Source organism: Vipera ursinii, assembly GCF_947247035.1.
Source record: "Vipera ursinii genome assembly, chromosome: 8".
Lineage (NCBI taxonomy): Eukaryota > Metazoa > Chordata > Lepidosauria > Squamata > Viperidae > Vipera > Vipera ursinii.
The window spans coordinates 4,904,986-4,932,662 of record NC_139519.1 but is presented as its reverse complement, the minus strand read 5'-3'; the positions used below and the strand labels follow the sequence as shown (position 1 = coordinate 4,932,662).

The window sequence follows — 27,677 nt, the reverse complement described above, 5'->3', positions numbered from 1 at the left end:
CGTGAGGAGAAAGCAAGGAGAGCGGACAGGCGGGCGGGAAGCGCGCCGCCCCACCTTCGCCCCACAGCCTCCCGGGCTTCTGCTCGGGCCGCGCCACCGGCTGGAGGGCCGCGGGGAGAGGCTTCTTCAGGTGAGCGCCGCGCGGAGCCGCCGACAAAGCTTCTTCACTCGCCCCCTCCCCCCACAGCCCCGGCGCTCACTTTCCCCAGCAGGCCTCTGGGAATTGTAGTCCCTGGGGCCAGAGGGTCCGTGTGTGGGGAGGGCCGGGAATGGTGGGGAAAAGGCGCCAACCCTGAGAGGGGCGTGGCGGTGGGGGAGAGCCGGCGCTTCGTCAAGGCCCGGAAAGGTATCGGCTTATTCCTGCAAGGGGGTCTCTTGGTCGAAGGGGTAAGGACGGCGGCCTGCTCAGCGCAGCGGGAGGGATGCCCAGCCAAGCGGCCAGAAATTTGGGGGAGGAAGGAGGGAGGCTTTCTTGGGCATCTTCCTTGGAGGGAGACCTGGTTGTGTGCAAAGGGAATCTAGGACGGTATCCTGAATGAATGGAAATTCAGTGGCCCAGGCTGGATCGCCGAGGGGTATGCCTAAGGCAGGGGTCGGCAACCTCGGCTCTTTTATGACTCGTGGACTTCAACTCCCAGAATTCCTGAGCCAGCTACGCTGGCTCAGGAATTCTGGGAGTTGAAGTCCACGAGTCATAAAAGAGCCGAGGTTGCCGACCCCTGGCCTAAGTGACTCGTGGACTTCAACTCCCAGAAATCCTCAGCCAGCGTGCCTGTCTGAGGAATTCTGGGAGTTGAAGTCCACAGGTCATAAACGAGCCAGGTTTGAAGACTCCTGGCTTATATGGTCTTCTAGTCCAGCCTGCTGCTCAGGCAGGAGAGCCTACGCCGCGCCGGACAAGGGGCTGTCCAGTGAGGGAGCAGCCACAATTTCCAGAGGCGAGCAGTTCCACTGGTTAATTGTTCTGTCGGGAAATCCCTCCTGCGTTCTAGGTTGTTTCTCTCCTTGATTAATTTCCCTCCATTGCTTCTTGTCCTGCCTTCAAGTGTCGGACGCCATACGCCTTTAAATCATCCTCATCTGTGGAGCGAGAAATGTCTTTCTTGCCCAAGTACACTTTTACTCTTGCAATAAAATGTCAGGACAATTTCCTTGGTCCGATTTTCTGAGTCTGGGTCAGGAATAAACACAAATGGGTAGCTGCTGGAGTTACAGTAGTTTATTCATTCAGGCACCTACAAGGGTTGAAGGTAGTCTACATTGTTAGGGGTCTGTTGTTCTTAGCTGCAAAGTCGTGTCCGACCCATTGTGACCCTATGGACAATGTTCCTCCAGGCCTTCCTGTCCTCTACCATCTTCTGGAGTCCATTTAAGCTCACGCCTCCAGCTTCAGTGACTCCATCCAGCCACCTCATTCTCTGTCGTCCCCTTCTTCTCTTGCCCTCCACCTTTCCCAGCATTAAGCTCTTCTCCAGTGAGTCCTTCCTTCTCATTAGGTGGCCAAAGTAATTGAGTCCCAGCTTCAGGATCTGGCCTAAAGAGCAATCAGGGTTGATCTCCTCTAGGACTGACCGGTTTGATCGCCTTGCAGTCCAAGGGACTCGCAGGAGTCTTCTCCAGCACCACAGTTCAAAGGCCTCAATTCTTTGGCGCTCAGCCTTTCTTATGGTGCAGCTTTCACAGCCATACATTGCAACTGGGAAGACCATAGCCTTGACTATACGCACTTTTGTTGACAGGGTGATGTCTCTGCTTTTTAGTGTGCTGTCTAGATTTGCCATGGCTTTCCTCCCAAGGAGCAAGCGTCTTTTAATTTTTTGGCTACAGTCCCCATCTGCAGTGATCTTGGAACCCAGGAAAATAAAATCTGTCACTACCTCCATTTCTTCCCCATCTATTTGCCAGGAATTGAGAGGGCCGGATGCCATGATCTTGGTTTTCTTAATGTTAAGTTTCAACCCACGTTTTGCACTCTCCTTCTTCACCCGCAACAAGAGGCTCTTTAGTTCTTCTTCACTTTCTGCCATTAGAGTGGTATCATCTGCATATCTTAGGTTGTTGATATTTCTCCCGGCAATCTTAATTCCAACTTTTGATTCATCTAACCCTGCCTTTCTCATGATGTGCTCTGCATATAAGTTAAATAGGCAGGGCGACAGTATACAGCCGTGCCGGACTCCTTTCCCAATTTTGAACCAATCAGTGGTTCCGTGTCCAGTTCTCACTGTTGCTTCTTGGCCCACATATAGGTTCCTCAAGAGACAAATAAGATGGTCTGGTATGCCCATCTCTTTAAGAACTTGCCACAGTTTGTTATGATCCACACAATCAAAGGCTTTAGCATAGTCAATGAAGCAGAAGTAGATGTTTTTCTGGAACTCCCTAGCTTTCTCCATGATCCAACGTATGTTGGCAATTTGGTCTCTAGTTCCTCTGCCTCTTCAAAATCCTGCCTGTACTTCTGGTAGTTCTCGGTCCACATACTGCTGGAGTCTAGCTTGTAGGATTTTAAGCATAACTTTACTAGCATGAGAAATGAGTGCAATGGTACGATAGTTTGAACATTCTTTGGCACTGCCTTTCTTTGGAATTGGAATGTAAACTGATCTTTTCCAATCCTGTGGCCACTGTTGAGTTTTCCAAATTTGCTGGGAAATTGAGTGTAGCATTTTTACTGCATCGTCTTTTAAGATTGTCAGCTGGAATACTGTCCCCTCCACTAGCTTTGTTGTTGCTCAGCTTTTCTAAGGCCCACTTCACTTCACATTCTAGGATGTCTGGGTCAAGGTCAGTGACCACCTCATCATGATTATCAGGGACATTAAGCTCATTCTTGTATAGTTCTGTGTAATTTTGCCACCTCTTCTTAATCTCTTCTGCCTCTGTTAGGTCCCTGCCATTTTGGTCCTTTATCATGCCCATTTTTGCATGAAACGTTCCCTTCATCTCTCCAATTTTCTTGAAAAGATCTCTGGTCCTCCCTATTCTATTGTTTTCTTCTATTTATTTGCACTGTTCATTTAAGAAGGCATTCTTATCTCTTCTAGCTATTCTCTGGAATTCTGCATTCAATTGGGCGTATCTTTCTTTTTCTCCCTTGCCTTTCACTTCCCTCCTTTCCTCAGCTATTTGCAAAGCTTCCTCAGACAGCCATTTTGCTTTCTTGCATTTCTTTTTCTTTGGGATGGTTTTGGTTGCTACCTGTTGTACAATGTTGCGAACCTCTGTCCATAGTTCTTCAGGCACTCTGTCTATCAGATCTAATTCCTTAAATCTATTTGTCACCTCTACTGTATATTCAACAGGGATATGATTTAATTCATACCTGAGTGGCCTAGTGTTTTTCCCTACTTTCTTCAGTTTAAGCCTAAACTTTGCAATGAGAAGCTCATGGTCTGAGCCACAGTCAGCTCCTGGTCTTGTTTTTACTGACTGTATAGAGCTTCTCCATCTTTGGCTGCAGAGCATATAGTCAATCTGATTTCTGTGTTGACCGCCTGGTGATGTCCATGTGTAGAGCCGTCTCTTGGGTTGTTGGAAAAGAGTGTTTGCTATGACCATCGTATTCTCTTGACAAAATTCTATCAGCCTGTGCCCTGCTTCATTTTGTACTCCAAGGCCAAACTTGCCTGTTATTCCGGTTATCTTTTGGCTTCCTACTTTAGCATTCCAATCCCCCATGATGATAAGGACATCATTTTTTGGTGTTAGTTCTATAAGGTGTTGTAGGGCTTCATAGAACCGGTCAATTTCATCCTCTTCAGCACTGGTGGTTGGGGCATAGACTTGGACTACTGTGATATTGAATGGTTTGCCTTGGATTCGAACTGAGGTCATTCTGTCATTTTGGGGATTGTATCCCAGTATTGCTTTTCCTACTCTTTTATTGACTATGAAGGCTACTCCATTTCTTCTGAGGGATTCTTGCCTGCAGTAGTATACCTGATGGTCATCTGAATTAAATTCACCCATTCCTGTCCATTTTAGTTCACTGATACCTAAAGATGTCAATGTTCAGTCTTGTCATCACTTGTTTGACCACATCCAGCTTTCCTTGATTCATGGAACTTACATTCCAGGTTCCTATGGAGAAAAAATCTTTACAGCATCGGACTTTCCTTTCACCATCAGGCACATCCACAGCTGAGTGTCCTTTTGGCTTTGGCCCAGTCGCTTCATTCTTTCTGGCGCTACTAGTACTAGCCCTCTGCTCTTCCCCAGTAGCATATTGGACGCCTTCCGACCTGAAGGGCTCATCTTCCAGCGTCATATCGTTTTGCCTTTTGGTACTGTCCATAGGGTTTTCATGGCAAAGATACTGGAGTGGGTTGCCATTTCCTTCTCCAGTGGATCGCGTTTTGTCAGAACTCTCTGCTATGACCTTTCCGTCTTGGGTGGCCCTGCACGGCATAGCTCATAGCTTCATTGAATTATGCAAGCCCCTTCGCCACGACAAGGCAGTAATCCATGAAGGGGGTTAGGGGTCTACTAGTAGTATATATAAGGACAAGCGGGCTTTGATATTTAGATGTTCAGATTGAGATGCTGCTGCTCTGGGCTCTGGGTGTGTATTTTAGGATATTGCCCTGAGGTTGTGTGATGTCTAGAAAGGAAGATTGCCTTCAGATAGGTGGATTTCTCCCTAGGTCCGGATTTATTATAAGGGGTTCAAACTGACATATTGGTATAAAAGATTTCCCTTATCAACCTAATCTGGCTAAAGGGGGTGGGAGGTCAGTGGCTTTTAGATTTTAACTTCTAACAGTACTATTATGGTACGAGGGCCTAGGAGGAAGAACTGAGCCATGGAAATTGTTACTTATGGTGAGTTGCACGCTCAGCAAGACGTTTAGACTGGATTTGGCATCTTTGTCCACCTATTGAGGGCGTGGGGTAGGCAGATGTGGTTATTTAATAATATTAAAGGTATTGTCACCTTTTGCAATTGACTGACGGTTTTCAGATGGTGCCCCAGATGTTTTGGAATTGTACCCAAGGCCTCTATTTTTGCTTTCTTTTGCCACAGTTATTCTATTTGCAGATCCTTTTGTTATTATATTTTTATCCTGCTTTTTATATATAATTCACAATGGCAAACATATCTAATACCCCTGCTTTCTATTCTTCCCACAATGACAACTCTGTGTGAGGTGGGCTGATAAAAGTACAATTGGCCCAAAGTGACAGGGCCAGTTTTCATAGGAAGGCCTAAAATTCTCATTCTCCTGCTTTCTAAGCCTGCACCTATACCGTTAAACCAAACTGACTCTAGATATTTTCAGGAGACCATAATGTAGGAACAAAAAGCAATGGAGGCTGCTTTATAATTATCACCAATGATGCATGGCAGATATTTAATGCACTTCACTATCTTTTTCTATACTTGCCAATCTGATGGTTTTCAAGCGAATGGGAAATTGTTGTTCTAGATTGCACGCGGCATTAAAGTGCTTTAAGCTAAAGTCATCTGACTGAATGTTATCTATGTATTTCTGTAGCTTTCTGATTGAGGCCATGTGCAAAGGAAAGAGAAAATACGTTTCAGCTTTCAGATGGATGTATTTTGGCTCAAATCTATGATTTGCTATCTTTTGATGTAAGCAATTGTGCACATGCTAAAAATTAAAACGTTTCTCTGCAAACTACTAGGGATAATGCAAGTTATTTTGTACATATTTTGTACAGTTGTGAATAACTGTGCTGTTGAAAGTCACAGGGTAATAGAAGCTCTGCACCATTTTGTAACTCTCCTTATCTTCCAAGAGCTTAGGAGAAATCGTTCTTATCATCCATTCTGAAATTTGTCCTGGGTGACTTTTAAATATACCTTCACAACTCTGCTGTACAGGTTTGGGGGTTTTTTTGTTTTTTTGTTTCTTGAACGTGAGATTGCTGATGGTGAGAAATGTCTTGTAGGATTTATTCTCTAGGGAGCCGCAAGGTGGGTAACAGTGTAGGACAGTGTTTTTCAATCTTGGCAACTTTTAAGATATGCAGACTTCCACCCCCAGAATTCCCCAGCCAGCTGAACACTGGTGTACAGCACACCTCTCATTCAGAACTGTTTTAATTCTGTAACTACCTCCTCAAGGCACAGTAAAGATTATGAGCTAGCATAGATTAATTCTGTAGTTTGTAATGTTAAAGATGAGTCTCATTACTTAATAATTACTTCATTGTGCAACCATTAAAGGTTTCTTTTTCCTTTCTCATTTTTTTAATCCCATTTATATTTTTTATTTTTAATTTAATTCCATTTATATCCCGCCCTCCTCCAAAGACTCAGGACAGCTTACAAGCTTAGCAGTAGTCTTCATTCTGTGTATATGCCTGCTTATTAGGGCTTCCCCCCCCCCCAAGCGGCATTATTACAAAGTCAGCTTATTGCCCCCAACAATCTGGGTCCTCCTTTTACCTACCTGGGAAGGATGGAAGGCTGAGTCAACCTTGAGCCTGGTGGGATGCGAACCTGCACTAATTGCAGGCAGCTGGTGTTACTTAAGGAGGCATTAGCCCACTGCTCCACCAAGGCTCTTATTTTTAATTATGTTTAGTTCTGAAATAGATTGCAGATATTTATGGTTTCTTTTACATTGGAATAGAATGTTAGACTTTCACCATTTGCTAGATTTGAAGAGTTGCTGTTCTTCTAATCAAAGAAATGAAACATTGGAGTTTAGATTTTGCATCTTACATCTCAGCATTCTGCAACCTCAAAAACTTTCATCGGCAACCAAACCTGTGAGACTTCCTACTCCTTTTCCCAAACTCACTTCTGACTACAAGTTGATCTCTAGGTTGATCAGCAGGAGTGCAGCTAACCATCGGGCTATTTCTCTCTTATTTGATCACTGTCGAGAGTTGGAAGAATCTTTGGGTGAGGGTCTTACTTGGCAGCTGCTGCAGAAATCTCTACTGCAAAAGAAGACACTTGCACTGTGTTGCCCCTTTTGGTTTGAATTACTGTACAGAGATATGCTCTAAGCCAGGGGTCTTCAAACTTGGCTCTTTTATGACTTGTGGACTTCAACTCCCAGAATTCCTCAGCCAGCGTGCCTGGCTGAGAAATTCTGGGAATTGAAGTCCACAAGTCATAAAAGGGCCAAGTTTGAAGACCCATGCTCTAAGCATTCCTGCGCTGGGTTCATTTCTAGGTTGCTACAAAGCAAGCTGATCCTGTTGCTAATACCGATTACAGTTATCTGCTTTTGAGGCCTGTAATAGGATGCTGAGAATAGTGCTAGAGGAAGCATGCTTCTTACGTTTGACTCTTGCTTCTCCAAGAGAGAAGGTTTCCATGCTGGAAATGTTGAATAGTGGTACAAGGGGTTCTTCTTTTTGAAGAAAATGAGATGTAGCTGACTTTCCTCTCTCTTATCCTCATGAATGATTCCACTGCATTGCGGAAAATCTCTCTCTTTGGAAATACTTGTTTGTTTGAATGCTAGACATAATTTAAATTCCATAAAGGCTTGCTTTTTTTCCTGCTTCCAGCATCCCTCTTCATCTGTGCGTTTTTATAGTGATTTTGTGGAGTTGTTTCATGCTGTGCATTGGATCTTTAGTGCTATGTTTGCTTTGGGTTTATCGTATCATGTGATGCTCATGCATTTGTAAACCACCATCTATAGTGGGATGGATGAATCCAGGTATTTTATCTCTGCCCTTAAGAAATGTAGGGTATTAATTTCATTCTATTTTATACTTAGACTTTTGGATTAGATTGGGGGTAAAAACCAAATCCAGGTGATACATGGCCTGTCAACCTTTCTTACACAAATCTATTACTGATATGTCTGCCAGTCTTGTTAGGTATTTAGTTCTATTCTGTGGAAGAAACTGAAATAAATTGTTTTAGAATAAATAACACTAAAGCAGGGGTGTCAAACTGCTGGCCCGCAGGACGGTTTCATCATACCGAAGCTGCGCCCACCCCATTGCCGGCAATGCAAAAAGAGTCACGATACGTCGTGTCACGTGACGTGGCGACTTTGACACCCATGCACTAAAGCAATAGCAACATTAAACGAACAAATAACAATAAGCCCTAATAAGCAGGCATATACATAGAATGAAGGCTACTGCTAAGCTTGTAAGCCGCCCTGAGTCTTCGGAGAAGGGCGGGATATAAATGGAATTAAAATAAAATAAAAAAATAAAATAGCAGAATTATTCTTTAACTGTGCTTTGGCATATTTATTAAAGCAGCATAGATAGATATCTTTTCGTTTAAAAACAGAAAAAATAGGCTGACCAGAACAAAGATGTTTCTCTGTGAGTTTCTGCAACGTATGTTTTGCTCTACAAACCTCTGCTAGATTGCTGACATCTGTTGTTGAAGGAGCTGCCTTATCCATGCGGTCCTTCCCTGAAATGCAAAATGAAGCTACCTTTAACTGGGATGCTGTCAAGAGAGGAGAATCCTAAATGCCGAGATACCAAAGGCTGGTGGCCTTTTCTGTGACTTATGTTCTGTTGTGCTTGTTTTTTTGCCTAGGGCATTGACTGGTCAGTGAGGCGTGGCAGGAATGTTCCATCCACTTCAATGGAGGCCCCCCTCCAGCTTTTATTCTCTGTATGCTAACTCCGCCCGCTTCATCAGCTACGAAGGGAAACCCGGGTTCGGGTGCTGGAACGAGGCGTTCTTGAAGGGCAAGTACCGGTGGCTGCTGACCTGGCTTCGGAAAGGCTTAGAGCAAGAGCCGGGACAGAGGAGCCTGCTGTCCCTGCTGGCCAGTCAGTGCAGCTATGTGACCAGCCAGAGAATCAGGCGTGCTCAGCAGATTGCGCAGTTGTACAGTAACATTTACTCCGAGAGGGCGCGCAAGAATCTCTTTTCATCCTTGTGGCGCCGGTTCCAGGGTCATCATGCCAACGCCTGCAAGCTGATGGCAGCCCTCACCGGAGTCTTCCTGTGGGAAGAGGAGAGGATCAAAGAAGAAGAGCTGAAGAGGTAGGTCTTCTCCGCTTTCTTCTAAGGCTCAGGGGCTGTTGCAGGGGGACGCCCCCTCCCCCTTGCGTTGGTAACGGAGCACGTTGTGACCCACTTTCCTTTTCGTCCTCGGTGACCAAGATAGGGTTATCACCTAGAGGGAAGAGATTTTCTCTTAGCTCTTGTAATCCAGCAGCTGCCTTGAACCTGCTCTCTCTCTCTCTGTGGTGCCATAATCACCAGACGACTGACCATTGCTGTACGGCAGTGGTGTCCAACCTTGGCAACTTTTAAGACTCGTGAACTTCAACTCCCAGAATTCCCCAGCCGGTGCATGCTGGGAGGGGAAGTCCACGAGTCTTAAAAGTTGCCAAAGTTGGACACCCACCCCTGCTCTAGAGCTCTTTCTGAAAAGAGAGAGAGAAGTCATCACCTGTATTTTAGGCCAGGCTGGGGAGGAAAGAGAGCGAGCCCCCCACAGCCGTTGTTCCCCATTCTTTGACCTTCCTGATCGGCAGCTGAGGAGTTTTATAGACAGTCCTCAACTGATGACTGTACGAGTAGTCCTCGACTTCACGACCACCATTGAGCCCCACATTTATGCTGCTAAGTGAGACTCTGCCCCATGAATCGTTGCAGTTGTTAAGTTAATAGCACAGTTGCTTCCCCATTGACTTTACTTATCAGAAGGTGGCAAAAGGGGATTATATGATCCCGGGGCACTGCAAAGTCATCAATGTGAGTGAGTGGCAATAGATGTGAAAAAATGGTCACGTCACTTTTATCAATGCTGTTGTAACTTTGAACGGTCACTAGATAAACTGTTGTAAGTCAAGGACTGCCTGTAATGGAGCCCAGAATTTCCATTGTAAGTCACGATGGTCGTAAGTTGAGATACTCTTATAACTGATCCGATTTTATGACCTTTTTGCAGCAGTCATTGAGCAAATCAGTGCATTTTTTGCCAGAAACTGGTCGAAAAGGCTGGTTTCTAGCCCCTCATAAATCGTATAATGTAACCATGGGTGCTGCAACCAGCTATACTGTAAAGGCGAGCTGGTTGCCAAGCACCCCAAATGAGGTTATGTGGCCGCAGAAAGGGGACACTGTGGTTGGAACCCCAGAACTGGGTTATGAGTGGCTTTGGCGGGGGGGGGGATTCCTTTGTAACTTGGAATGGTTGCTAATCAACCACTCATTAAGCAAGTATGTGTGTGTATATACTGGTGTGCATTTATATCTTTTATTTCATCGTTACTTGACTTTTAAAACATGAGTTTTCATAGGCAGTCTTAAGAATATTTAAGAAAATAGGAGAAGTAGTATGAGGAATAAGCAGAAATAGACACAGGTGGCTTTTTCCAAACTACCATGTTTTCCCCAAAGTAAGGCCCAGTCTTCCTTTCTTTTGGGTTCTGGAGTAAGCACTAGGATTTACTTTCGGGGCAATTTACTTTTTGCCGGTACCAGTAGGCTGTGAGGCGCTGGAGTGGGGCAGGGCCTGTGCACAGGGTGGAGAAGCAACACGGTGGTGAGAGTGTGGTTGCAGACCAGGTACTGGGGCGGGCGGACAGGGCGTTTGCCCTTCCCGTGCCAGGCCAGCCCCTGGGCGGTAACGGGAAGGGTGTCGAGGTGGGGGTGGCCAGGCCAACCAAAGCAACAGGTGGAGCACCGGAGGCTTGGGGAGGGAGGGTGCTGAAGCAGGTGGGCATCCAGCTCCTTCCTGGTGGAGCTGGAGAGCTTGCCACACCACCGCCAGATGCCCTCGCTTCCGCCAGGAATTGCATTTCTTTCCTTACCTGACTCACAGCCCCGTGCCGTTTCTCCTTTGCGATCCTCCACCGCCGCGTGCAGGGAAACGAGGTTTTGGGGGGGAAGGTCAATCAACGTTGCCGTTGCTCGCGGCAGGACCCCGCATGGCGCTTCACGATGTTGCCGTTGCTCCTGCTGCAAGCAATGGCATGGGAGGCCTGGCTGCAGCGGTCCTACTGGTAAGGTAAACGGGTGCAAGGTGTGTGGGGCAGCTTCACCACTCCCACGCTCGCCAAACTAGGACTTGATTTCGGTGGGGGGCTTATATTAGGCCCACCCTCGAAAATCAAGCTGGGGCTTACTTTCTTGGGGGGGGGTGTTACTTCCAGGGAAACACGGTAATGCTCTCCAGTTTTCCTAATTCCTAGTCAGTATAATAATAGAAACCTTGTTGACCATTGTGGGAGTTATTATCTAACCACGTGAAGGGAAGCATGACTTGTAGTCCCCAGTTAAAGCAAACAGCATTCATTATTGTGTGTTTTCAAATAATTACCTCGACGAGATACGTCGGGATGTGTTTCTTACCACATCTCTGTCCTGAAGGTGCACTTGATTCTGTAGACGTATGATCTTCTAGGTAGTGTGCTTTGTACGATAAATTCCAGATTAGCTTTTCAGTGGCCGCTGATGACGGCCCAAGTGCTGAATACCTGGCAGATGGCAGACTCCCTAACTTTAGCAGGCCGTATAGCTGTGCAGGGTTTAAAAATCAGGAGGAGCCAATCGTGCCACAATGGGAATGCAGCGCTTGAAAGCTGCAGGAATCTAGTCTGCTAAAGCCGGGGCCAGTTACCGGGGATGTGTGAGTTCATTGTCAAGCAGTTGGCTGCCAACAATGGCTCCCAGTATTCCTCTCCCTCTCTCTCTAGCTCTGAACAGCCTGGGGCCAAAGAACCTGAAAGGGCTCATTTTCCTGTCAAGGCTGCCTGGAGAAATGCTGTATCTTCCAGCGTTTGGAGTCTTTGCAAATCCCACGTTGACAATGATATTTCCGAAGCCTCGGAATTAATTTCTCCAGGGGCTTGCTTAGCCCTCCTTTCCGCTGGCCTTCTTTAAAAGACTTTCTGAAATTGTCTTCCGGCCGCTGAGCTTAGCAGACTACCATTCTTTTCTGGGGAAGGCAGTGCATATGTGTGCTAAGTTTAGAAGCTTTACGAAACTAAAGGTGATTCAGCCACCTTCTTCCTCTTTCTGGAAAGGATATCTGTAGCTGAAACTATTGTCTTAAAGCAGCAAAAAAAAAACACCCCAAAACCCACCACCCAATATTTTGGGCACCAGGAACTGGTTCTGCGGAGGGCGGTTTTCTGTGGACAAGGAGGGCATGGTTCCACATGCTGCCTGGATCCCGCATGTGCACGGATGGGGCTTCGCTCACTTGCGCAGCCCAGTTCCTGGCGGTATCAGTCTGTGGACCGGGAGTTGGGGACCCAGTTTTTAAGCATTGATGGTGGGGTGAAGGTAGAGTTTATTTAAAATAGGGCTTAGAGCAGCGATCCCCAACCTTTCTGGCTTTGTGGATCGGGGAGAGAGGGGTTCTGCGCAAGCGGTGAGTGAGTGTGTGCACATGAAAGTCCATTTGCACAAGTCCTCGTGCAAGTTTAGGCGAAACCTGGCTCGAAAACGGTAACTGTGAGAGAGAGCTTGGAGTCCTAGTGCAGGATCACTTAAACATGAGCCAGCTGTGTGCAGCAGCAGCCACCAAAAAAAGCTAATACAATCCTGGGCTGTATAAACAGAGACATAGAATAAAAATCAGGTGAAGTATTACTGCCTGCTTTATCAATCAGGCCACACCTGATATACTGCATCCAGTTTTGGTCACTACATTACAGAAAAGATGTTGAGACTGTGGACAAAGTGCAAAGAACAGCAACTAAGATGATTAAAGGCCTGGAGACTAAAACATATGAAGAACGGTTGCAGGATTTGTATTTCATTAGTCTAGAGAAAAGAAGGACATGATAGCAGTATTCCAGTATTTTAAGAGGTTACCACAAAGAAGAGGGTGTCAGCTTATTTTCCAAATCACCAGAGGGCAGGACAAGAAACTATAGATGGAAACTGACCAAAGAGAAAAGCAACCTGGAATTAAGGAGAAACTTCCCGACAGTGAGGACAATTAACCAATGGAACAGCTTGCCTTCAGAAATCGTGAGTGCTCCATCACTGGAGGTTTTTAAGAAGAGACTGGACAGTCACTTGTCTGAGATGGTATGTGGTCTTCTGCTTGAGCAGGGGGTTGGACTGGAAGACCTCTAAGGTCCCTTCCAGCTCTATTCTGATTGAAGTGGAGCTGCATGCACACATGCCCACTGCTTGCACGGCCTGGTTCCAAAAGGGCTGCTGCACGGGGTTTGGGGACCCCTGCCTTAGAAGATGTAAAAAAGGAAGGGAAGAAAAAAAATATCAGAGATTCTTGAAACATAGATTTAGTAAATCTTCTAACATAAAAAAGAACCCAGCATGGTGGTTTGTTGAGAACTACGTAGTACCCATTAAACTCACAATAAACTATAACTCCAGGAAAGGCAACTCTTCATATAGTTAAGCGTTCTCAGAAAGTTTAATGTTTAAAGAACTCATAGGGAGTACGTATCCATGTGTTGCAAACCAGTAGCAGGTAAGGTCTCACAGCACAAACACCCTTTGGCTGTTTGTGTACTGCTGGGCTCAGGACTGAGTCTTGCACAAATATTGACTGCTTTGTGTCATCCAAGATATTCTTCTTGCAAAGTGCTTGCCTGTAATCCTCTGGACCCTAGAATGGGCTTTTGTGACGGTCTCTGTGCTGTTGAGTGTCGAACTGTGATGGAAAAGTTTTGGTACCATTTTTCCCACTTCGCCTTGACCTTCTCTGCGTGACGCTGGGCAAGTCCCCGACGCTGGCCTCAGCCACTTTAATACAATTTTTATGAAAGTCAGGAGTGGCGTACAAGTAGCCCTTGACATACAACCACAATTGAGCTGAAAATGCCCCTTGCTAAGCAAGATCGTTGTTAAGTGATTTTTTTCTCCAATTTTATGACACCCCACTCCCGCCCACACACAATTTATTAAGCGAATCACTGTGGTTGTTAAGTTAGTCAAGGTATTGAGTGAATCGGGCTTCCCCACTGACTTTCTGCAAAAGGTGATCACATGATCCCGGGACACTGCAATCAACATAAATACATGCCAATTGCCCAAACCTCCCATTTTGACCACGTGACCATGGGGATATTGCAACGGTCGTAAGTATGAAAAACAGTCAGAAGTCCCTTTTTTTCACGGTGTAGCTTGAAAAGGTCACTAAACGACTGTAAATCGAGGACTGTTTGTACTGCTCAGCTCCTGCAGCAGGTGTAGCAGCCGGAAGGGACCTCGGAGGTCTTCTGATCCAGCCTTCTGTAGATGCATGCAACATTTTTTCAAAACTCCCTCTTTATGTTCTAAAATCTCAAGTCTGAGTTTTTATTCTTTGCATATCTGGGCCAATCAGGAGAAAGAAAGATGCATTTAATGAGTGAAGGATAAACACATTTCAGAGTGATTTTTCCCCCTTCAACTGTGACTTTGGTGCAAATTAAAAGTCAACATAGGAATATCCCCTTTTCAAGCTCTGTTGAAGAGAATGGGAGGTATCTGTTCATGGCAAGTACCACTGACCTGGAAGCTTTCCAGATTTATGTAACTGTTGTCTTAAGAGCAGCTCTTGGAAGATCAGTAGATGATTTGACTAAATTACCTAATGCCCTCACTTAACCTCTTTAGTCATGTCTGCCTTGGACATATTTCAAACGCCTGACCTTCTACTGAATGTCTGTGATATATGTTAGACTTAATAGCCATGGCTAACTCATGGCTAACCAGAAAATAGCTGGACTCGCATGTAATGCTGAACCTAAATCAAATAATAGGATAACAGAATAGAGCTGGAAGGGACCTTGGAGGTCTTCTAGTCCAACGCCCTGCTCAAGCAGGAGACCCCCCGATACCATTCTGACAAATGGCCGCCCAGTCTCTTCTTGAAAGCCTCCAGTGATGGAGCCATTCCATAATGACTTACTTGGATGGCCAGCTTCACACAACCTGCTAAGACAATGATGGCAGTCACAAAACCATTCACGTACCAAACACACTCAACCACAAACCAGCCACCGCACTCTGTCCTAGGCTGGCATGTTCTGCACACCCATTTAAGGAGAGAGTAGGATGAAAAAGATGCCAAATGTTTACATCTTAATATGAACCCCAATAACAGATGATAATTCATTTACCCAAATGGGAACGCTGCTCTTCAGTAGATGGCTTCTCACCATCACATTCTACATCTGCTTGTTTATTGAGCTGGAATAATTCAATTTTGCAAAGTTAAGATATATACTTTTTTTGTATGTGTGTGTGTGTGTATGTGTTTGTATATATGTATAGATAGATAGATAGATAGATAGATAGATAGATAGATAGATAGATAGATAGATAGATATAGATAGATATAGATATATAGCTATAGGTATAGATATATATATATAGATATGTATATATATATAGATATAGATATAGATAGATATAGATATATAGATATAGATAGATAGATAGATATAGATATATAGATAGATATAGATAGATATAGATATGTATATATATGTAGATATGTATATGTGGGTTAGGATGCTGAGCTTGTCGATCAGAAGGTCAGCAGTTTGGTGGGTCGAATCCTGAGTGCCGCGTAACAGTGAGCGCCTGTTACTCGTCCCAGCTTCTGCCAACCTAGCAGTTTGAAAGCACGTAAAAATGCAAGTAGAAAAATAGGGACCACTCCGGTGGGAAGGTAACAGCGCTCCGTGCGCCTTTGGCATTAGTCATGCCGGCCACATGACCACGAAGACGTCCTCGGACAAGCGCTGGCTCTTTGGCTTTGAAACGGAGATGAGCACCGGGCCCTAGAGTCGGAAACGACTAGCACGCGTGTGCGGGGGAACCTTTACCTTTACCTATATATAAATAGAAAATAAAAAGAAGCAATAAAGCTCATTGTAGAAGCACGCCAAATTGTCCTTTTTCTTGTTTGCTCCATGTCATTCGTGATTTACCAACCTGAGTAATGGTGCATCTTGAATTTCTGCTGCCCAAATAGGAGTGCAAAATGCAGGTTGTAATTAACTTGTTAGATTAGAAATAGAGGCACAGCCTGATCTGTGCCACATCAAATGCAAGTAGGGCTGCTATTTGACAACTAAGGCAAAAGAATAAAAATAAAAGGCCCTGTTGGTGGCAACACTGAGCTTTTTAGCTTGTTCTTCCAAAGTTAAGTAGGGTTAAACCAGGTTAGTACTTGGATGGAAATCCATCAAGAAAATCCAGTGATGGGAAATCATTTTTTTAAAAAATCATGAAAAAAAAGCACTGGCAAACTGCTTACATATTGTTGTCAAGAAAACTCCATAAGTGTGGTTCAGGAAGTTATTAACAAGCTTGACTCCAGGGAATCTTTACTTTGCTTTAAAACAAAAAGGAAAGCATTTTTCCCCAGTAATTTCCTATTCCAAATATATGTCAGGTTGATTAAATGTTAACAAGCAAGTCCATGCGGATGGGTTTAGGAAGACAGTTAAGTCTACTTCCCTAAAACACTTTTCATTTGAGGGGGAAAACACAGTGTAGCCTGACTTTCAATTTTATTTGTTCATTTGTTTCTTTTCTATCTTGTGGCCACAGTAGTTGGATTATAAGCAGGCATATACATAGAATGAAGGCTATTGCTAAGCACATTTGATTTGTGCTTAGATTGTAAGCCGCCCTGAGTCTTTGGAGAAGGGCGGGATATAAATGGGATTAAAATAAAAAAATAAAAAAAATTATGAGTACACCAGTTTCAGTCTGTTTGCTAGGAAACAAAAGCATTCTTTCAGTGGTCTCCAGCGCTTGAAAATTATATTCCAGATTTTATCAGTGGTGATTCATAAACATTTGTCAGTAATTAGAGCAGAATGACAGGACCAGTGATTACTCTAAATCGGGTGTCAAATTGCCGGCCCACGTGACATCGCGAGTTTGACACCTGAGCTCTAAATAGACAGCATTTTTTTTTATTTTTGGGCAAGCTTACAGCATGGAAAGATATATATGGAAAGGGTTTTTTTCCCAGTGGCAGCATGACGTGGCAAAATATAAGAAAACTCTCAACTTGTAGAATTCAGAGCAACTGCATTTTTTTCCAAGGAAACCCAGTTTTCTAGGCTCAGTTTTGGAAAGGGATAGCTGGTTAGAATCCAAAATAGAGGAATTTCCCAGAAAGTTTACAGGGCAAGCAGAGGTTGTGAACACTAATAATAGCACTTCCAGTTATGTGTTCTATATCAGGGGTCCCCAACACCTGGTCCATGGACCAGCACCGGACCACGGCCATGCCAGAAAACGGTCCGTGCAAACAAGCAAAGTCCCATCCGGTGGGATGCAGGCAATGCATGAAACCAGGCCCTCTCTGCTCTGCAGAAAAACCTCTCTCCGTGGAACCGGTCCCTTGCGCTCAAAAGGTTGGGGACCTTGTTCTATATTACTTAACGAGCTAAACAGTTTAAAGGTTTGAGGTACTTCCTCTCCCCAGCCTCTGACCTCTCATACTGGTCTTGCTGCAGGAGGGAAAACCTTATATCTCTTCCTGCATTGTTAAGATTTGAAAGAGGACCTAATACCTGAGGACATTTTGAAAGCCATTGTAAGGATGGTGGCCTTGCTTGGCGTAGCAGTAAACAAGGTATATATGTAGGCAGAGCCTGGGGTGCAGTCAATTTTGAGAGCTTTATGGACGACCATAAGATGTTCCAGAGCTTGGTCCAGTCTGGTGGAACCCACAGCGTGTTTCTTCTGCCAGATCCAATGGGACAGGTAGAGGTAGTAATCTAATAATGTTACACATAATGCAAGGTGTAACAGAAGAGAGTAAGCAAGATATCTTTCAATGTTGTCCTCCCAAGGTCTGTGCAAGAAATGAAACACATGCAAGAAATCTCTAGATTCTTCCAGAGCAATGCGGAAGAAAACCAGAGCCAGGAGCTGGAGCAAAGCACCTGCCAAGGGGTCTCATCTGATCCTGAAGACCAGAATTGGGAAATGGTGGTTGAGAAGAAGCATTTCAAACTATGGAGGCGTCCGGTTGGCGGAGGTCATGTGTACCAGTATCGAGGTAGCCCCCTCCCCTTTTCATATTCACGCTTGTCTTGGTACACCGAGTGTGTATGTGTGGGGGGGGGGGCAAAGTTGGGCTGGGTGATTCGCTAACCTCTTCCAATGCTGTGATACATATAACACACACAATCTGCCCCGGGAGAAAAACTTCTGCTTACTTTGCCGCTGTCATCAGAGCCCTTGCTCCGAGTCAAATTTTGGTTAATTCATTCTGGATAGCGAGATAGGCAACATTTAAATTTAATTAATCACTAATAATTATTGACCAGAAGTTAAAACTTCTAAAGCCACATTCAAGACTTAATAACAGATTCTTCAAGAATCCAGGTTTAGGGATTTCCAAGTCGGTCCTAACATTTTCCAGTGGCTCTCAGTAGTAAGTCCTTTTTTTTATCACTTACAAGTGTGTGTAGGGAGTCCTCAGGTTCCGATCCTAATCGGGACCAGAATTTCCATCGCTAAGCAAAGCGATTATTAAGCAAAAGACGTGATGGCTCCAATTAAGGACCACAGCTCCAGCAGTCCGGGTTGCGGCTTGTAGACAAAGACCTCACCATCCCCTGCTTTAGCTTCCTCCAACATTTAAAATTGCTCTATCCAATATCGCCTACCTATTTGCTGGTGACTGCAGAGTAAAATTCACCATGAGCCTCTGGTCCTGCTCATAAGCCAATCTGTGTCTTCCTTTCTCTTCCTTCCAAATGTTAACTTCCGCCTTTTTTCCCCTTTTATACTCCCTTTCTCATGATTCTGTCCAGACTACCTCATGCCCTCCCTCACCTTTGGCCAAATCCTACTGTCAGCAGCAGAAATGAGCAGCTTTTCGGACTGGGAAGCAAAGATCCTGGGACTGTATCAACAAGATAGCTGCAGCAATACCTCTGGCCATTTACCAGATGGCAAACGGATGAGGTCCCCCTTCACCTCCCATATTCATTCTAACACCCGCTTTTCAGTTTATCATTGACTTTTGAGGGCCAGGAGACATGCAAAGCATTGGACTTCAGCCACTCCCCATTCTTATTATCCAAGAATGCTGTATAGGGCCTAGGTGAGGGCCAGAACTATTCTAATTAAAATAAATAAGTAAAGATGAAATGAGCAGAGGATGCTCCGCTTTGCTGTTTCCTATTTATGTTTTAAATCAAAACGATCTTTTAAGAACTTGAGACTGGTGCCTACCCAAACGAGGTATGTCCAAATGCTTTGCAGCCCACAGATACCTCATTGCTACGATTTGCGGTCTAAACAAGAGCCGTGTTTGCTTGAATGTCTACTATGAAATTTGTCTTTCTATTGTAGTCTTTGGAACATACACAGATGTGACACCAAGACAGTTTTTCAACGTGCAGGTGAGTTCTTCTTGCTTCTCCTTGACAGTGGGATGTCTCCAGCTTAAATCTTTAATTCAGCCTACATTCCGTTTGCCCTATTCTTATCGTAGGAGGAGTGTGAGGGGCCTCTCAAAAGCGTAGCAAAATAGTTCAAAATAGTGCAAATAAAATAAGGCAAAATTAGTGTAAGATATTCTGCTGGTAGATTTCTCCAGCGCTGATTGTTAAAATGGGTAACGCATATTCAAAAATAGTTGGAAATCTAAAAATCAAGCTGAAATGTTTTACTGTATTTTGTGGCAAGCTCAACTACTTTGAAAAATAGTTTACTGCAGCTTGAAACGAGTCTTAAATGCTCAATTTCCTTTACTTTCAATTATTTTTTTTCCTGCTAAATACTGTACTGTTAATCTTTATATACATATCTATCAGATGCACTGAGCCGGTTTTCTATAACTCTCACTAAGATGCTTCATTGTTTTTATTGAAAAATAGCATTTAATTGGGATGCGTTATCCCCTAATTTACCATTCCTCTAATGAAATGAGAGTCTTTTTTCTCACTTCTTTTCTTTTTTAAAATAAATACTTTTTTAAGCTGCTTACCTTGGTAAAGCTGATAGTCCCATGACCAACTATCAATAAACACGCATGCTATCACGGGGAGCAGCCTTGGCCCACCACACCTCTTTCTGGCTTGCCAAAATATCTCTTCTTGTAGTCTCTTGTTCCTTCTCCTACCTTATTTTTTATGCCCTCGAGACATTCTGTTTTGCACCTGTTCTGCGCCTTCTGCAGAATGGGGTCTGGATTTGAAAGAGCAGGAAAGAGTACCTTCAGGTTTTTCTCTACTCTTCCCTGAATTCTCCCATGCTTACCCTTTTGAAGGAAAAGAGAGACTGACAAGTTAATCTCCAAGACTCCAAAAATGAACACGAAGGATTTACTGCCTTCTCGGGTGAGAGAGGAACGTTTTGGAAACAAATCAGGAGTCCTCAAGATTTTCAATGTTAGCTTTGCAGTCGTTTTTTTTTTAAGATTGCATTAGCAAACTGAAAGCTTAGGGTAGCTGACTGAGAATTTGTGACTTCTCTTCTAGCTGGATACAGAATATCGGAAGAAATGGGACTCGCTAGTTATCAAACTGGAAGTGATTGAGAGAGACCGGGACACGGGCTCAGAGGTGGTGCACTGGGTCACTCACTTTCCGGTAAGGCCGCCTTCCTTCCCCCCCCGGGGGGTGCTGCTTGCCAGGTGCACTGTCACCACCCACCCAGTCTAACAACTCTGCTTTTTCTTCCTCCTCCGCCCCATCCCTTTCCAGTACCCAATGTATTCACGGGATTATGTTTACGTTCGGCGGTATGATGTGGACCAAGAGAACAATCTGATGGTGCTGGTGTCACGGTAAGTGATGCTGTGACCAGGAGGCACCTTCACTGCACATCAAAGGGGAAATCCATCTGCCCGGTCGCCTGCTAAGATTTGGGTTTCTAAATCTTTTGGAAAGCTGCTCAGGCAAATGCTGGAAAAACGAAGGTCACAAAGAGCTCTTTTGGAAACTTAAAATTGTGCTCTTTCCTCAAGTTTCAACGTGCCTATCCATTTGAGATCCCTGAAACCCTTTTTGATTCCTTCACTCTGAGCTGTTTCTTTTGTCCTGTAACCGAAAGCTTTTTAGGAGCAGAATAAGGCTAACGTGAATTGTGTAGAGAGTTCAGAAGATAACTTTGATAGAGATGTGCAGGAACCATTAGCTAGGCAAAAAGCGGTGAAGCATTTTTTAAAGTCCAGAACTGCAAGGTAATATTCTGAAGCAGCTCAGCAAGATTCCTCCCTGATTCACTGGAGTATCTGAAAGAGGAGATCCAGCATGACTGGAGTTGCAAGATGGATGTCAGCCTGGGCCAGATCAGAAATGAACTGCACAGGAAAGCTACACCTACTTAACATTGTGATTGGCTATAATAATGGGAGTTTGGAAGTGCGATGGGCAGGGGGGCTGGACTAGAAGATCTCTAAGGTCCCTTTTCAACCCTGTTATTATTCTATGTTCTTGTTCTCATACCCTAGTGAATTAGAGAGGCATCTGCTTGAACCACTTCACACCTTATCACCTGGACTTAAAAATGCTTTAGCCCCTTTTACCTAAGCAACCATTCTCACATATCTTTGTCAAAATAATCTTTACTCTTTACAATCGCACAGTCCTAGAATTGAACTGATGGTTCGTTGATTATGGAAGTACATGTCCTCTTTCTTATTTTGGTCAGAGCCGTTGAACATCCAAATGTCCCAGAAGATCCTGAATTTGTCCGTGTCCGAACCTATGAGTCACAAATGGTTATCCATCCTCACAAATCGTTTGATGAGGTGAGTTCCTTTTTAAAAAAATAAATAAATAAGGAATCCTAAATTTAAAAGAGGTTTTCTTTACATGGAGCAGGAATGTGTAAGAAGCTGAAGCAACAATTGTTAATGTTGAGTCCTATTTTTGTCTTATTGTACACATTTTATTTTATGCCTCAGTGTTTGACATGCGTTCTATATCATCTCTATAATCCTTGCCGGGCTTTTATAAATGGGTCAGCAGTCACAGCGATGGTCATGATACAAAATGGGTCGCGTCACGATTTTCTAAGCAGATGCTTTTGTGTTTTTAGGGTTTCTTTAGTTGTAAAAAATTACATTAAACTTGTTTGAGAATGTGTTCTCCCTCTTGCTTCACGTTTTCCACTTCAGAATGATTGAAAGTTGGTTAGAAAGTGAGGTTTGCAAACGTAACTTCCTCTAAAGGTCTCTGCTGCAATGGTGAGCATGTTGAACCCACAGAAAACCTCCGTTCTGCAGCAGCCTTGGGAGGAGCATCTGTCTGGAGGGCGTGTGAGCCATCTCCTGTCCTCTCCTTACACGGGGGGGGGGTGGTTCCAAGGGACTGCTTTACTCATCATTTCTTTGGCCTTTGCTGAGGTCGTTGGCCTGAAAGAAGCCATCGGTCCCCCAGAAATCCTCTGTAAAGGGAAGAAAAAAAAATGCTTGACTACAAGAAAGTTGCTGCCAGTTACCTCTGAAGCTTTTATTGCTTGTGAATGACTTACGGCAAGAGAGATTTTTCATGATTCTTTCCTTGTTATTATCATAGCAACTTTGCTTTTATAATTTATTTATTTTTTTTTTACAAAATTTGTTTTATGTAGCAAAGGGTTAAATTGAGTAAGTTAACTGACCATGCAGCTAGGTATGGATCTCCTTGTTCAGAGGAGCAGCAGTTAGTCAATATTGTTTCTCGTTTCAGAATGGCTTTGATTACCTGCTAACATACAGCGACAACCCACAAACTGTGTTTCCTCGATACTGTGTCAGCTGGATGGTTTCCAGTGGTGAGTTTGGGGGCTGTGATCCTTCAGTTTAGAGAACAGGCTACCAAAATGGTAGAATGAGTTGGTTGTGGTGGCCTAAAACATCAGGTGATCTCAAATTTCAGAACTGGGTGATCTAAAAACTGTCAGTTTCAATTTTGAAGGCCTGATGTTGTGAATAAGCCTACTTGACAGATTTGCATCCCCAAATTCCCCAGCAAGCATGTTGAAGCGATTTGAAGTCCACACATCTCAAAGTTGCTGTAGTGAAACTATGATTAAAATTCATATCATTGGACTTGGAAGACCGAAATAATTACAGATTCAGAAGCCAAAATGCTCTCAAGCATGTACCAATCAATTACAGCTGGTCCTCAACTTGCAGTTGTTCATTCAGAGTTTCAGTGACACGGATAAAAAGTGTCTCATGACTTGTTTTTCACGCATAAAACCATTGGCCACGGGATCAAAATTCAGAGGCTTGGAAACTGGCATGTATTTGTGACAGTTGCAGCGTCTCGGGGTCAAGTCATCACCAAATAAAATTAATAATAATAATAATAATAATTTTTATAACCTTCCCAGCTGGCTTGTGACAAGCAAAGTCAATGGGGGAAGCCAGATTCACTTAACAACCACATGATTCGCTTAGCGACTGCAATGATTTGTTTAGCAACTGGCAAAAGAGGTGGTATAATAGGGCACAACTCACAACCGTCTTGCTTAGCAATGGAAATTTTGGGCTCAATTGTCCTAAGTTCAGGACCACTCGTACACTACATTCTAAAGAATGTGGCAGGTGATCACAAAAAGAAAATAAGGTTGCACGCCCATCATGTTCACATGATGTCTCACTTAATGACCACATCACTTAGCAATCTAGTTGCCGGTCCCAAAAGTGGGTGTTAAGGACTACCTGTGCTGCAATATACTGAACGTCCCTTGAAGATAATTCAGAAGGTTAATAAAAAAAATTATAGCACAAGGAACGAATTGGAAGCGTAAGTAGGGATGTATCAGGCGAATTCAGTCCCAGTCTGTTTCCCGTCTGCAAAGAAGTTGGTTTCGTATGATAGGGGCTTCATTGCCCCATCAGATTCATGATCCGGTTTGGCATTTGAGAACCATTCCCTTTCCTTAACAGAAATTTGCAGAGGATCCTGCACTTCATTGGGTTTTGAACTTACTAAAAATTGGCTATCGGTGCATAGTGAATTTAAAAGGCACCAAACGTCAGAACCCACTCCAATCCACATCTTAAGAAAGAAAGACTCTTGGAGACAAGATTGTCCAAGCAGGAACTTTTACCAAGACATAGATGACAGAGGGTATAATAGACAGGATCTGAAAAATCCCCTCACAGATCGATATTTTTAAAGTGTCCCCAAGCAAAACCCCACCCCTCAGTCCATTTGGTCACTTCCGGATCAGTCAAGTTCCAGGTGGCAAGCCCCTCGTGGGCAAGGGAGAACCATCAGTCCATTCGTAGCACAGTCACTCCCTCCCCTTCACATTCCATCCGGAGAAAGGAACCAGAATCCCCCCGCCCCCTTTCTTGGTTGCTCGTAAGATCAGAGAGAGAGAAAGTGCCTCTCATCGATCTTACTGTGAGGGGCAACAGGCAGGCTAGATAAACAAAAAGTTGCATCTAAGGAGAGGAAATGGAGGCAATAAACTCCCATGTTTATTCCTTCTCCTCCTTGGGAATGACAGAATCCAAAGGGGGTGTGTGAGAGAGATTTGGGTTTGCACAGAAAGAGAGTTAGAAATGAAATATAAGTGGATTCTGACACCACTTCGGGTTCTGCTTCCCCCTAGCCCAGGGGTAGGCAACGTTGGTTCTTTTATGACTCGTGGACTTCAACTCCCAGAATTCCTGAGCCAGCATGGGGGAACTATGCCCCCCTCATGACTCGTGGACTTCAACTCCCAGAATTCCTGAGCCAGCATGGGGGAACTATGGCCCCCTCATGACTCGTGGACTTCAACTCCCAGAATTCCTGAGCCAGCATGGGGGAACTATGGCCCCCTCATGACTCGTGGACTTCAAGTCCCAGAATTCCTGAGCCAGCCTTGCTCAGCTTGGAAACCTCTCCCTTTCCCCTCAGCATGGCTGGCTCAGGAATTCTGGGAGTTGAAGTCCACGAGTCATAAAAGAGCCAAGGTTGCCTACCCCGGCCCTAGCAGAACAAGTCCCTAGATTTCTGGTGGGGTGCCTGTTTTCAGACGTCTAGAAGGTTTCGCTCCTGACTGCAACTCGGGGCTTTGGTCTGCCAGAGCAGCCATGTTCTGGGAGGAGCGGAGACCCTGCATTTCTGAGTAGCGGTTGGTGCCGGTGGGATTGCTCTTCAGGCTGAATCTCGAGACAAGGATGTAAGCACAGCTGAGGTCCAGAGCAGCCCACCGGGATCGCCGCTGATTTGGAACGCTTAGTGCTTTTGAGAGTGGATCGGTTTCACCGACTGGGCGTAGGTGCTGGATTCTTGTCTTTCAGCTGGTCTACTTCTCTCCACCCACCTGTCCCCATCACAGGCATGCCGGAGTTCTTGGAGAAATTGCACTCAGCAGCGCTGAAGGCAAGGAACATGGAGATTGCTGTGAAAGACTACATTGCCGCTTCCAAATCCTGGGACAGTGGGGGCGAGAACAGCAACGGGGAAGGGAAGACCAGCATTGCCAGCCAAGACCATAAGAATGAAGGAACCCGCAGCCCTATTCAGATAGACTATGCTTAAAGGAGAGGGCCTGGCTTGCAGCGTTGCCAGCCCGCGCCTCTTACTCCAGGCGGTGAAAAAGACCAAGGAGTAGGATGTCTTTGGGATCTCAAGTCGCCTCTGTCCTCCTCTTGCTGCCCGTTCTCTGCCACGTCTCCTCCTCGAAAGAAGGCAACACCGTCAGCCCTGGGAAACCAGGCTCGGCCATCTTGAAAAACAGTTTTGTGCGGCCACTTCTGCGTAGTGATCTTATTTGCTCTAGCCCCGGGGGTGGGGTGGGGTGGGGGGTGGGGGGTTTGCTGGAGTAAAACATTACGTTATTTGGGGGAGGCACCCATTTCTTCTTCCCTGAATACTTGAGGCTCCCTGCAAGCCATTTGGGACGATGCTCAGTCGCGTTTCCAGGTTATTGCCTCTCCCCTTTTTTGGGTAGAGTTTAATCGCCTCACAGCAGCTGCAGCATGGTGTGAGACCAGCCAACTGTTTACAGCCCCGGTGCTGGTTCCTGCAACCTCCTGGAGACTCCCAAGGCTTCTTTCTGGCTTCCTGCCGGTGCGTCTCTGTTAATCTTGTGCTCTGCTCACAGAGGAGCTGCTGTGCTGCCAAAGTGCCTTTTCTTTTTTCCTGAGGCACAACTGAATGCCACCTCTTTGGCCCCTGGAAGTGGGCAGCGGGCCCGCTGAGAGCCCCTTGGCATTGAGGTCCAGGCTACTGCCCGTTGTTACGTCTCTGTCCGCAGAGCGAAGGAAGGCCACGTTTTCATGCAGCTTACGCCTCTTCCCTCCTCCCCTTTTAGAACTGACCACCTATTTCCTCAACTTCCAAGTGGAGGGAAATGTGATTATTTGTCAATCTGGTGACACCAACCCAAGTGCTATCTCGACCGTCCAGAGACGCCATCTCTGAATTGGGGCATAACAGTTTAAAGCAAAAAAGGAGGACCTGTCTGCACTCGTCTTCGTCCACGTTGGTCCCAGGCGTCCGTTTGTCACGTTGGAGGTGGAGAGTCCTGGCTGGCCAATGTAAGGAAGAGGAAGGGAGGGCACAAGGTTTCCCTTTTCATGCGACCACCAGAATGCACAGCATAAGAATACGGGTGGTAGGTGAGGACTCCCAAAATGCCCTTGCCTCTTCGGTGTAAGGTAGTCGGGGTGGGGGGTGGAACAGCCTATAACCGCTGCTTGAGTTGGGGCAAGGCAAACAGTTAACCCTGAGGCATGTTTCTTTCCAAAGTGGCTTGGAGCCTCTTTTTCAAGCCTGGCACCCTGTGGATATGTTGACCAGAGACGGTGGGAAGCAAAGCTGGGAAAACCTATTTTCCAGCTTGTTTCAAGTTGATTTTCTTCCATAAGCTCAAGTGTACTAATTCAAGGGTCTGCAACGCTCGGCAACTTTAATGTAGTCTTCCAACTCCCAGAATTCCCCAGCCAGCGGATTGTGGGAGTTGAAGTCCACAAGTCTTAAAGTTGCCCAGTGTTGGAGGCCCCTCTACTGATGGACTGAATTTCAATCGGACTTCCCAAGGGTGCCTTATGATTGGCAAGCGTACCACAATGGGCCCTCTCGTGCACCTTGCTCTCTGGCTGCTAGGCTCACAAGCATGTGCTGTGTAAAGCACAGAACACACACACTTAGCCTCCATTTTCCAAGCCCAGGCATGCTTGTGTGGTGTTTCCCAGGAGTGGAGTTTTCCCAGAATGGGTCATTGGCAGCTTCCTGATGCTGAGGCAGCAGGAGGCTTTTGTCTAGTTCCTCACAGTCCCTAAGAAGAGGTTAAATACTGTTGCAAATATATATATTTATATGTATATGGTTCCTCAGAATCATTTCTGTGCCAGCAGAGGGCTCTTCAGCTTTGTGCATTTCTGCTTGTGTTTTAAAAAAAAAATGAGTTGCAGGAAAGGGGAAGCAGAGGTCAGTGTTTCTCAACCGTGGCAACCTTAACATTTGGGGATTTCAACTCCCACCGTTCCCTAACTAGCACCCTGGCTGAGGAATTCTGGGAGTTGAAGTCCCCTTACCTTAAAATTGCCAAGGCTGAAAAACATTCTGATACAGGCTGACTAACAAGAGCTGGCAGGACTTTGGTGGGGGAGGAGGGGGTCAGGAAATACTGTACGTGCATGGTGATTGTTCTCGTCCAGGGACCGTCTTCATATAACGACTGAGTGATTTGTGTTTTTACTTCAACTAATGTTTTTATGAGAACCAAACATCAATAAATGTAACTCATTGGTGCTCTCATCTAACCATACTGCCTTCGGGGCGGGGTGGAGGTGGGATGAGAAAAAGTCTCCCGTCGCTAAAAGCTTCCTTTTTGTTTTGAACATCTGGACAGGTTTGGCCTCCCTCAT

General features: G+C 45.1%; 1 protein-coding gene across 1 annotated transcript; it reads left to right on the top strand.

The window, feature by feature from the left end:
- Positions 1-27,560, top strand: STARD7 (StAR related lipid transfer domain containing 7). Its single transcript, XM_083368761.1, has 9 exons — positions 1-130; positions 8,498-8,953; positions 17,707-17,915; positions 19,220-19,269; positions 20,350-20,460; positions 20,575-20,657; positions 21,524-21,623; positions 22,546-22,630; positions 25,142-27,560. The coding sequence occupies exons 2-9, from the start codon at positions 8,529-8,531 to the stop codon at positions 25,342-25,344; spliced, it is 1,266 nt and encodes a 421-aa protein (XP_083224887.1). The 5' UTR covers positions 1-130; positions 8,498-8,528; the 3' UTR covers positions 25,345-27,560.
- The last annotated feature ends 117 nt before the right edge of the window (positions 27,561-27,677 follow it).